This window comes from Coregonus clupeaformis, chromosome 26 (genome assembly GCF_020615455.1).
Source record: "Coregonus clupeaformis isolate EN_2021a chromosome 26, ASM2061545v1, whole genome shotgun sequence".
Taxonomy (NCBI): domain Eukaryota; kingdom Metazoa; phylum Chordata; class Actinopteri; order Salmoniformes; family Salmonidae; genus Coregonus; species Coregonus clupeaformis.
In genome coordinates this window covers 35009492-35021991 of record NC_059217.1, presented here as the reverse complement: position 1 = coordinate 35021991, position 12500 = coordinate 35009492, and the positions used below count along the sequence as shown (strand labels likewise).

General features: G+C 41.1%; 3 protein-coding genes across 3 annotated transcripts in view; 2 read left to right on the top strand and 1 right to left on the bottom strand.

Moving 5' to 3' along the window:
* LOC121540689 (amyloid-beta A4 precursor protein-binding family A member 2) overlaps positions 1-164 on the top strand; it is a 13455-nt gene extending 13291 nt beyond the window's left edge. The window contains exon 10 of the mRNA XM_041849722.1: positions 1-164. This exon is cut by the window's left edge and continues 496 nt beyond it. The gene's annotated coding sequence lies outside the window, so the exon portion shown is untranslated.
* A 2031-nt stretch (positions 165-2195) lies between these two features.
* Positions 2196-8791, bottom strand: LOC121540087 (dual oxidase maturation factor 1-like). Its single transcript, XM_041848710.1, has 7 exons — positions 8645-8791; positions 8186-8243; positions 7425-7559; positions 3739-3946; positions 3188-3405; positions 2745-2938; positions 2196-2234 (listed from the first exon to the last, which is right to left on the bottom strand). The coding sequence occupies exons 1-7, from the start codon at positions 8789-8791 to the stop codon at positions 2196-2198; spliced, it is 999 nt and encodes a 332-aa protein (XP_041704644.1).
* A 2966-nt stretch (positions 8792-11757) lies between these two features.
* The window catches only part of LOC121540085 (dual oxidase 1), a 37992-nt gene continuing 37249 nt past the window's right edge, over positions 11758-12500 (top strand). The window contains exon 1 of the mRNA XM_045207828.1: positions 11758-11940. Within this exon, the coding sequence (XP_045063763.1) occupies positions 11773-11940 (168 nt within the window). The 5' untranslated portion in view covers positions 11758-11772. The remainder of the gene's footprint in view (positions 11941-12500) is intronic.

The window sequence follows — 12500 nt, the reverse complement described above, 5'->3', positions numbered from 1 at the left end:
GCAATTACTCATAGTACAAGGAATGGAATTTTAGCTAAACAGACTGGTACCCAGGCTATAATTGAAGAGCTACACGTTCATAATGGTTTGATGTGTACAGTATGTGTGTGCGTGTGTGCGTGTGCGTGTGGGTGCGTGTGGGTGCGTGTGCGTGTGTGTGCGTGTGTGCGTGTGGGTGCGTGTGCGTGTGTGTGGGTGTGTGTGTGCGTGTGTGTGTGTGTGTGCGTGTGGGTGCGTGCGTGTGTGTGTGTGCGTGTGCGTGTGGGTGCGTGTGTGCGTGTGTGTGTGTGTGTGTGTACTGTAAATGCAGGTCATGATTATGTTCTTATGACTAGATTACAAACAGCACGTTTTATTTTCAATTTGATAACATGCAAGATTAAGCGATCTAGTTGTACTGTAAATAGTTTGTTTTACAGGAAGACTGCTGAAAATGCCATAAACGTGTTGATACTGTAACTGAACTTTATTGTGGGGAGGGGTTGGCCTGTCATTATTCTTCAATAGGAGTTCAACTGACGAAGCAGGGGTATTTAAGCTACGTCCTATGTATACCTATACAGCATAGGAGAATGCTATTCATCAATAGCAGGGGTATTGTAGCCTGGTCTGTCATTGGAGCCTGCCATGCCAATGCATGACTGCTACCTGTTGGTAAGACAGCACAGACCAATCTGGGACCAGGCTATGGGGCTATTGAGCAACAGAAGACAGTAGGGTTGCGTCCCAAATCCCACCCTACCCACTGAGAACAGACGTCAGTTCAACGTCTAGTTTTGATTCACATTTGGTTGAGTTGTCAACTAACGTGAATTCAACGTGAAATCAACAGAAAAATTTCACCATGTCATTGGATTTATGTTTATTTTTTTTTAATGTTGGGGGGGTTGAATTGGCGTGGAAACAACGTTGATTCAACCAGTTTTTTTTTTGTCCAGTGAGTATTCCCTATATAGTGCACTACTTTTGACCAGGGTCCATAGAGCTCTGGTCAAATGTAGTGCTCTATGTAGGGAATAGGATGCTATTTGGGATGCTACCTATGTCTGGAAGCAGTCATTTTCTCTCTATACAGCCTTGGATGTAACAAAGGTTTCAATATCATATTAATGGCAATGCTGAAGGCCAAAGATATCACTGCAACATGTATTCTTCACAAAACTAGTGCACTATAAAGGAAATAGGGTTATATTTGGGATGCTACCCCAGGTATAATGAGAATGTATTAAACTTGTAAATTGCTGTATTGTGAGAAGCTACGAATACACTGTGATTAATGACATGTTAATGACAATGCTTATTATTGCTTTCCAAATATGTAAAAAAATAAATAAATAAAACACAAAAAAAAAAAAAAAAGAAGGCATTTATGACATGCAATGATGAAAATAAAAGAAAGTACATAAAAGTATTGTATATTCAAGCAGTTGAGGACAACGTCTTGAGTCCCAAATGGCTCTGATCAAAAGTAGTGCAGTTTGGGACGCACGCCAACTTGTTTTGTTCACACTTTACTCTCTAATGTTCATTACACAGGAAGCAGATCATTTATGACTTGGATACCTGACTCAACGATGTCCATTTAAAATGAAGTACGTGAATCTCACACGTTTGTTTAATTTTTGTTACACTATTGGAACATGACAATGGAACAGATACACCACATATACACAGTACATATTAACCAATTATGGCATTGACAGTAGAACACATTATACGTATATACATGATTTACACAACTAAATATATAGTACAGACGGTTTTAAAGTGCGCCCAGAGATATTCACAACTAATTCACAAAAGTTAAACACATTTTTCTTGGTAACTGCAATGACGATTGATTTTTCAAGTTCAGAGAATAGTGTTTGGTGTGACAGACACGGATGTCACTGTGCTTGTGATTTGACAGACAAAGACATTTCACGCTTGGCAGTGAGGTGACAAATCCAACTCCGTTACACGCACTGCAAATCTGAGTCTGATGGCACCACTGCGGCGGATGTCGCCGTGCTAGCTTGGCCGTGTCACTTCCTCCCTGTCCGGCGCACATCGAGAGTAGAACCTGGGACAAACACACTTGACCCACGCTACCTTGACAACGTCTTAGCCAACTACGCTGCCAAAAAGCTAGTGATTCGGATAGCGCGGGTGGAGACGTTTCAAGCAGGGGATAGGAGGTTATGAATCCGGCTCCGTTACAATGCAACTGACAGCTCCTGGAGTGAAATTTCATCCTGGAACACATAAGAAGAAAATAACATAATTTACAGTTAAATCAATAATCACTATTCCCTATTACTGTACTTATGTAGCAGAGTTGAAAAATAACTGCTGTTTTATTTGTGAAGTTAGACAAAATTCATGTCATAGACTTGCACTAGCTCTGGTCACTAGCTCTGGTCCAGGCCGTTGATCCACCTGCACTATTATGGTCGTGAGAGATCACCCTGGACCAGAGCTAGTGACCAGAGCTAGTGATCACAATCGTGAGAGATCACCCTGGACCAGAGCTAGTGATGATGATCGTGAGAGATCATCCTGGACCTAAAGTGGTCCTCTGTAGCTCAGCTGGTAGAGCACGGCGCTTGTAACGCCGAGGTAGTGGGTTCGATCCCCGGGACCACCCATACACAAAAATGGATGCACGCATGACTGTAAGTCGCTTTGGATAAAAGCGTCTGCTAAATGGCATATTATATTATTATATTAAAGTACTTAATCTCATTAAACTGACAGAGACTTACTGTAGGAAGCACTAAGGTTGTCAAAGGTGTGGTGGTTACTCCTGCCAGGAAGTTGGAGTTCAGGTATCCCTCTCCAAAATAAACATCCTCATCTTCGTCGTTGTCAACCCCAACACTGAAGGCCTCTCGTATCTTCCCCGGGATCAGACAGTCCAACAGAACCACCAGGACTCCAATGATTAAACACAGCACACCTGGAAAACAAGATGTATGCCTTTTAAGCAACATTTTTCTTTAATGTTGTCATTGGTGTGGATAACTGGGATCTTTCTCAATTCATCTGTCCTTGATCCTCACCTCCTTCTCTAAACACACATTAGGAGAAGGTCCAAGGTTCCCTCCCCTCGAACCTTCACTTCCAATGCATTTTGAGATGGAGGCTAGGACAGAGGACACGGGGAATTGAGGAAAGAGCCTTGGGCTCTGGTAAACCCTTTCCTTACCTGTGGCCAGTGCCAGCCAGAAAGAACCGCTGTACTCTGTCTGGAAGCCTCCGGAGGTGCCTATGGTGAACAGGCAGGTCGGCAGGTTCATGACGGTGGAGAAGGAGGCCACGGAGAAAAAGATGAAGGCGGCGGTGGCCACCATCATGTATCCGGCGTACAGGATGACAGGCATGGAGAACAGCACGTTGGCTACCAGCCAGCAGCAGAACGCTGTCCTGAGGAGGCGAGTTAAATTTGGTATGTATGTATGTACAGCCGGCAGAATTTTGTACCGTTCTCAATGGCAGTTTGTTAACCCGTTACCTAACCTTAACCCTTACCCCAGCGTTTTCCAAACTAGGGGACGTGACCATTTTTGATCCCAATGCCTAACCTTAACCTCGGGATAACCTGGCGGTCAAATATCCACTTCTGACTCACAGTTTGAGGAGCAATATCTCACTGAAAACATCTACAGGTATATGTTTAGATTGAGACTGGTTCTCTCACAGAACTAGTCTTTTTACTGCCACAGTGAATAATATGGTATATTACGTGGCTTATCTTACCAAAGGGTGGCCGAGGCGTAGCGCCCAGAGTATCTATACTGGTAGATGAGGCCACAGGGGTTGTTAAGGGTAAACTTCTCAGCGATATAGAGGATGGGGTTGGGTAGACCTCGCTCTAGGGCATCCTCGTACTCTTCATCGATGGTGTCTTTCCACTCAAACATCTCGTTGTAGTTGATGGTCTCGTTGAGTTGATTCACAGGATTCCCTGGAGGGATAGAGTGGACCATAGAGGACAACGGTGGTTATAATCCATGCACTTGCAAGAAGAATCATTGTAATGTTTGTTTAATGTGTCAATGAATCCCTTAAGGGATGGGTCGCCAAATGGCGATTTGACATGAATAAAAACTTTATTAATTCATGTAAGCTATAAAAACAAAATACAAGTTACATGTCACATGACTTGTGATCATGACCCCAGTGTAGCGGTAATACGGTCACCATAATGATGTGTATTCTTTAATGAATTAGGAGATAGAACTGGGTTAATATAATGAAGGATTATTAACGTCTAAAGGCTTGATTCTGTCGACATACTCAAGGCACGGTTCGTTCAGATGAAACGGTCACAAGACCGGGCCCGTTGCGCACTGCACATCACCCACCTTGAATCTGAGTGTAGGGGTCTGCATTTTGAAGCTATTTAAAAAGGGCAATTCCACCACTTTTCAACCTCATTTATATGTGTGAAAACAGCGCGTTTCTACGATCTGTGGTTACAAAGATGAGAAGTCCTTAAAATGCTTTTCTGTGACATCATAGGGTAGGATTAAAAGTGTTCAAAAACCAGTAATTTTCTAAAACCTGTTTTCAGCCCAAGGGAGAGTATTTTCTTGTTTCCCACATCACTATGAATCTGTGTTTGAAAATCACTGTTTTTTTTTTTTTATTAACTTTTTTACTTTCTATTTTATTCTATAAAACTTAGAAATGCACCGTTTTCACATTATGTTGACACTGGTATTGTACTGGAGATGATAAAAAAAATGAGGTTGGTGGAGGATCCATAAACTTTAATTGTTTAAAAACTGGACGTTTTTGTCATTTTTATGAAGCATGTCTTTACCTTGTTTCAAAGTAGCCTAGCCAAAATACGACCGTAGAAATGTTGAGGGAATTATTTTATTATGCCATTGGAAAGCAGCATTTGGAAAAGCAGCATTTTTTTTTCTCATGTTTCTCTCTATTGGTTTTCAAATCAACAGTATGGTCCAGCAGCCAAAGGCATAATCCTAGTTATAATAGTGACCCATGCTAGTTGATGCATCTTTGTGATCTCCCCTTGCTTTATTTCTAACAGATATTTTATTCTCTGTCACATGAAACCACACGCGCATTGCGGGGCACTTTTGAGAACAATGTTTTCCTGCTAATTGCATTTTGGAACATTCGTGCATAGCCTACAGCCACGTGCGCATTGTTAAGCTTTATAATATGAAGAAATATAACGTTATCAACATTTTAAGCTAAACTGTCTGATCTGATGCATCCGCCTCATTGCTTTTGAAAATGTTTTGGTTGTATGACTTTGGGATCTGTTGTTCCTAAGTCTGTTTTGAACTGTATACATATTTTTTTTTAACGTTCCAGGGACGACGGGACACCCTTAATTTCGTGGGGAATTATTTTATAAAGACATAAGTATTTGGTTGTAATTGTAACGTTGCAATATTTTATAGGGCTACCGAGGGTGGCCAACCATCCTCCAGGAGAGCCTTAAAGGGGCAGTGTTGTAATTTGAGACAGGCTTGAATATGCAAATAAGCCAATAGGCAGAGTGTAGCCTACATTCCTCTGATTCTCTATACAAAATAAAATACATTAGTCTTTTTTACCAAAGTGGATCTGTCAATTAAAGTTAATGTCAAGCCCTTAAATGTGTAGTTGTAGGTAGGAGAGTGCTATCTATCACATACAACTACAAGGCTTTTCTGTTGCTGTTATTTGGGGAAATCGACTGCATTGTGATGAGTAGGGTTAGAGGCCATTAATGATTTATACAGACTTACGTTTATATTGCACTAATTGGATTGGCAGGTGTGTGATCTTTTCATTTCATCCTATAACAATGCAAGGCTTACAGTTGTTATTTTTGGAAGCAAATGACTTGCATAAAACAAGCTTAACGATTAAAGTCTTTAGGTTCTAGGACCTTGCATTATTTATTCAACCGCTATGTTCATATTTTTACAAGCCTCCTGTAGCTCAGTTGGTAGAGCATGGCGCTTGCAACGCCAGGGTTGTGGGTTCGATTCCCACAGGGGGCCAGTATGAAAAATGTATGCACTCACTAACTGTAAGTCGCTCTGGATAAGAGCGTCTGCTAAATGACAAAAATGTAAATGTTAATCACTAACATTGAGTTAGAATTGTTTGTCACTGGGCTAGGAATTTAATTGGGGCATTTCACTGTGTGTGTGGGGGAGTAGAGAGGAAATCTGCCCTAGGGTCAAAGTGCTTGCTCTTACTTAAATCCATGGTTGTCTTCTCTGATGAGAGACTGAAACTAGCTTGGGGCCTTTTGTCTCTCTTCAAACACAGTGAAGGGAGCGGCACCAGGGTTGAATAGAGTTTGGGCTAGACCTTTGTCTCCTTGGTATCTTCTTGATTGATTACAGCATGATGGGGTGAGGTTTGTGTATGTTTCAAGAATTTAGGGCCTTGTCATGTTTAAACTAAAACATGAGTGTGTGTGCAAGACAGGGGGAGCGAGTGATTGGTTGGAGTATTAGTTCAGCCGTCCTCAGGGACAAAGGAAGTGGGCGTGGAGTGATAAAGAGCGGGAAACTGAAGAGGGAGGGATTTGAACCTAGGGTGGAAGAAAGGAAACTATATAGGTAGGAGGGAGAGAGAGAGAGACGAGGCGAAATCTGCAGATTGGCCTGACTTTGTTGACATTATAATAAAGTCATTCTTGATCCCACAAACACTCTGGAAGACCTTATTTGTAATAAAGTATAGTGGTTATTTTCCACAACAATAACAGCTCTACGTGTCACATGACTTGTGATCATGACCCCAGTGTGGCGGTAATACGGTCACCATAACAGCCCTACATGTCACATGACCCCAGTGTGGCGGTAATACGGTCACCATAACAGCCCTACGTGTCACATGACGTATCTAAACTTTAGCCGTGTGTCCGTCATTCTTCAAGTTCTCGATATTCATTGAGGAAAAATGCATGAGAGTAAAAAAATCAGTGGAACGCTATCAAATATAAGATTAGTTACAGAGGTCTAGTAGCTGTATTCCAATATTATCATTGCTGCCCATTAGGTAATCTTCGGAAACCCAGAACTAAAATATTGCGGAATTGCAACAGATGGTTGCATCGTCGCGTCACAGTCTATTGACAGACGCTACGATACCAGTTCTGTATCTGTAGCTCAGCTGGTAGAGCATGGTGCTTGTAACGCCAAGGTAGTGGGTTCGATCCCCGGGACCACCCATACACAAAATAAAAATAAAATGTATGCACGCATGTCTGTAAGTCGCTTTTGGATTAAAGCGTCTGCTAAATGGCATATTATATTATGTTAGGTGCATCTGTCCACGAGAGATTTTACCCCTGGTAACATATCCAGAACATTCAACACGGCAGAAGTGACATATGTAATACATACAGGTGTATACCGTAAACAAACAATAGTATGTTCTAATTCTATGTCTACGGGCTTTACCTTTTAACGTAATGTTGATACCATACAGTCCTATGTGCAGTCCCACGTCAGCGTTCACCTCCTCACTGCTGAAGGACTTGTAGGTGGTGCTGGTGGTGGTCCGGGCCTCAGCCCAGTCGCTGGTGAAATTCAGTGCTGAGATGAGATGACATAAGATGTGAGTCTTCACTTACAGACATAACAGAAAACCAAACAATACAATGCTTTTTTTTGTTGGTGTCACGATCGTCGAAAGGATTGGACCAATGCGCAGCGTGGAATGCGAACATACTTTATTAGTACTTTTCAATTAACAACACGAACAACAAAACAATACGTGAAGTCCTTGGTAACAAAACACAAACCATACACGGAACAAAGATCCCACAATACACTGTGCCAAACAGGCTGCCTAAGTATGGTTCCCAATCAGAGACAACAAGCAACAGCTGATTCTCGTTGACTCTGATTGAGAACCACCCCGGCCAACATAGATACACATGAACTAGAAACTGAAACAAAAGAACACAAAACATAGACTCTACACACCCTGGCTCAACATAAAAGAGTCCCTAGAGCCAGGGCGTGACAGTTGGAGCTACTTCATAGCCGTTATTGACGTGTGAAATAATCAACATCCTCTCGATCTATCAGAATTGGTCTGTTTATTAGGGCAATAAGATTAAGAAGATTTGAATCCAATGACTGCCAGTCATTTGATATGTTGGAATAGATGTCACGTGATGTGAAATGTATAGCAATTTCCAGTTATAGGTACTTACCCACTATCACAATGCCTATGAATAAACTGACGATGATTCTGAACATCCAGAACAGTCTCTAGAAGAGAGAGAAAGGGGGGGGAGCGATTTACTGACAGATCTCACATCACAAAACATGTACCTTGACTTACTGACAGATCTCACATCCATCAATTCTTAACTCAGTTTATTAATCCAGTTAATCTCAATCACATTCCGAGGGGAAATAATCAGTTTAAATATGTATTTTTACATTGAGAAATTGTATTATCTACAATTTCGTATGGCGTCATATTAGTGGACATCATATTAGTGCCATATTAGTGCCAACAGAAAGGGAATCTGAAGATTAATGAAATCTGAAGATTCAATTTCTGTTAGCATTAATATGGCACTAATATGATGTCCACTAATATGACACCATACGAAATTGTAGATAATACTCCACAGTTAGGGTTTGCACCAGTTCAGTATACTCACCGACTTGCCTCTGATACCAGGCAGAATAAGAAGGAAGCTGACCGCGAGGACCAGGAAGACCAGGATAATGGTGAGGAGGTGGGTGCTGAAGATAAAGGGGGTTCTTTGTAGGGGGTAGAATGGGTAGATGCCATCGTATAAAGTCATCTTTCCTCTCAGGATCTCCGGGGCTGAGAGCAGACAGCGTGACAGAAGAGACAGTGTGGAGAGCAGGGTGTCTCAGTTACTGTCTAAAGATACAGAGATTAGCACATCAGTTCCTTAGTGTATAGCAGGGGGATACTGTACACTGGGAAATGAGAATGTTACATCATTTCCTCAAATGTGAAACTTAAGTAAAAATATGAATCGTTTCAATTATCAAATGTATTTCATGAATTTTCTGAATCAAGACAAAATCATTTTTAATTCAACATACATTTTTATAATTATCGTAAAATAGAGAGTGCTTTAAGAAACCACTGTTGAGATTGAAAGCACATGCAAACTAAACCGTGTCAGGTACAGTACGGTCAATGGGTACAGTAAGTGGATACTCTTGCACTCAAGTTTACCCTCCCTGGCAAACTACATGGACAAAGACCAATCCATCTCAAAACTCGACTCGTTTTGGAAGCAACAAACAAATAGCAAAGCAAACGCAAAAACAAACCAAAACCTATTCCAACTTCCTCCGAACCATCCTCAGTGGTGGAAAAAGTACCCAATTGTCATACTTGAGTAAAAGTAAAGATACCTTTAAAAAAAATGACTCAAGTAAAAGTGAAAGTCACCCAGTAAAATACTATTTGAGTAAAAGTCTAAAAGTACTTGGTTTTAAATATACTTAAGTATCAAAAGTAAATGTAGTTAATAAAAATATACTTAAGTCTCAAAAGTACAAGTAAAAGTATAAATAATTTCAAATTCCTTAAATTAAGCAAATAATTTTCTTTTTTTTCTTTCTTTTTTACGGATGGCCCGGAGCACACTCCAACACTCAGACATAATTTACAAACAAAGCATGTGTGTGAATTTGACTATTTTCCTGTCCTGCTAAGCATTCAAAATGTAAGGAGTACTTTTGGGTGTCAGGGTAAATGTATGGAGTATGAAGTACATAATCTTCTTCAGGAATGTAGTGAAGTAAAAGTAAAAGTAGTCAAAAAATATAAATAGTAAAGTAAAGTACAGATACCCCCCCCAAAAAACTACTTAAGTAGTACTTTCAAGTATTTTTACTTAAGTACTTTACACCACTGACCATCCTTATATGCCAGTATGCTATATTCATGTAATGCATAATACATACGCTTAAAAATAATGCTCACCTTTAGTGTAGAAAAGTTACTGGAGCAGATCAAGACAGTAGCAGAAGGATGAGAAGAACGGATGTGATGGTCAAAGACGACAGACTTTTCTTTTATAGCCCTACCGCGTACGTCTTTAGTGTATCTTTAAGGTTGATTGGTATTCTTTAGAGTAGAAGGTGTGTGAACCGGTGATGACCATTCCTTCAAGGAAACGCATGTGTCAGTCAGTCTATTGTAAGAATTTGGGTCATCGAGACTACGCTATCCCTTCTCTGTGGCAATAGTCTATATTGTATGGCTATCGCCTACATTTTTAACTCCGATTCTTCAGTGCGCATGACATTTCATCCTCAAAATTGGGGTAAGTAAGTAACAAACGTATCTATCTATTCCAAACAGGCTTTTTAGAGCAAATCAACCAGATTGTCCAACACCTAAAACTGTTCTCGTTTAATGTGTTGTTTCTTGCTTCCAACCAACACTTCTCTACATTACAGTGACAATTTAATTTATGAAGCACTGATACCCACATTGATTTTGCACATTGTAAATCAAAACTAGAACGTACGTGAGGAATTCATATAAATATTTAGCCCGATGTTTTCCTACCTCGCCAGGACTTTCCACACAAGTGCTCCTCGACTAGACTCTTGACTGGCTCCGAGTGCAAGCAGTTGCATCTCTCGCGTCAATGGATTTGCGTAAACCGATCTGGAGTATCTTGACTGTGCTGGCAGCGCTTGCCCTTATCGTTGACCGTAAGTAGCCTTGTAACTCGTTACTTTAAATGATTCCTTTAAAACCCACGGAAAATGTCTCATCTTTGATAAATAAATATGATAAAAGTCCTGAATTTGAGTATCACACTGAAAGTGCCGTCCAATCGTTAAACTCACCTTGTGTAGATTCTCAGTCTAAAGTCACCTGGGAAGTCCAACGATATGACGGCTGGTATAACAACTTAGCCCATCACCGTCGAGGTGCTGTTGGTAAGTTTCTAACAAAACCTCTTAACTGACAATATAAAAACATTTGAAATATGAATATTTAAAGATATAGGATGCGTTTATAGAAAGCCATACATTGCATTGGTGCTAGATGAGAACGGAACTCATGGAACTGTGTGCGGGTGCAGGTTCCCCCCTGGTTCGCCTGCTGCCAGCGCGCTATTCTGACGGCGTGCTCCAGCCTCTGCAGGAACCTCAGCTCCCCAACCCGCGCAGACTCAGCGATGTGACGGCCAGGGGCCCCTCGGGCCTGCCCTCAGCACACAACCAGACCGTACTCTCTGTGTTCTTTGGTAAGTTTACACTGGAATATCATCTCAATGTATGTTCACTATTGCATAATGACATTCTGGAGTTTTTTATTTTTTATTTTTTATTTTTTATAATGAAATTAACCTCAATAATTGAGGTGAGGTTGCCATAGTCACCCGGTTATAATAGGACATAGTAAGATGGTTCTTACACATTGTAACACTTGTCATAAATATGTATGACCCCCTTTGAGATTATATAATAATGTCTTAGAGCCATTTTTAAATGATCCAGACTAAATAACAGCCAGTTGAGCCTCATTATAAAATACAAGTTATAAAGCATTATAGCTGCAGAAGGCTTTAAGTCAAATGTAATATATATATATATATATATATATATATATATACATATATATATACATACAGTATATTTCGCCATTGCCTGTTCAGGGTACCATGTAGTGTTTGAGATCCATAAAGTTGTTATAAGCATGTATGAACCTTTATGTGTCTTATAAAGCTTATGATCCTTCTCTTTCTCCTCTGTCTGTGCAGGTTACCATGTAGTGTTTGAGATGCTGGACTCCCGTCCTCCCGGCTGTCCCCCTGAGTTCATGCACATCCCCGTCCCAGAGGGAGACCCAGTCTTCGACCCTCACCACACCGGCCGAGTCCTGCTGCCCTTCCAGAGGGGGCTCTGGGACAAACACTCCAGCCAGAGCCCCAATAACCCCCGCACACAGGTAATAAACCCTTACACACAGGTAATAACCCTCGCACACAGGTAATAACCCTCGCACACAGGTAATAACCCCCACACACAGGTAATAGCCCCCGCACCCTGATAATAATCCTTGCACAGACAGGTACTATAACAGACAGACAGGTACTATAACAGACAGACAGGTACTACAACAGACAGGTACTATAACAGACAGGTACTATAACAGACAGACAGGTACTATAACAGACAGACAGGTACTTTAACAGATGCTTAATGAGTTCATACATTCGTAGTATGTGTATGTGATCCCTGAGGGAGTTGAACCCGTGATCTTGGCGTTGTTAGTGCCACGTCTCTATGAACTGAGCCAGGCAGGAGCACGAGGACCACGGGGTAAGACCAGTTGCACCTGGTGACTGTGTGGCTATGTCATGTTATGTCATGTCATGTTATGTCATGTCATGTTCCATAAAGGTGATCCTGGTGACAGTGTGGCTATGTCATGTTATGTAGGTGAACCTGGTGACTGTGTGGCTATGTCATGTTATGTAGGTGAACCTGGTGACTGTGTGGCTATGT

Coding starts and splice junctions, on each gene's coding strand:
- LOC121540087 (XM_041848710.1), bottom strand. CDS start 8,791: ATGACTTTATACGATGGCATCTACCCATTCTACCCCCTACAAAGAACC. Junction 3,947..7,424: donor TATCAACATTACGTTAAAAG/GTAAAGCCCGTA, acceptor CTATCCCTCCAG/GGAATCCTGTGAATCAACTC. Junction 3,406..3,738: donor TACGCCTCGGCCACCCTTTG/GTAAGATAAGCC, acceptor TCGCCTCCTCAG/GACAGCGTTCTGCTGCTGGC.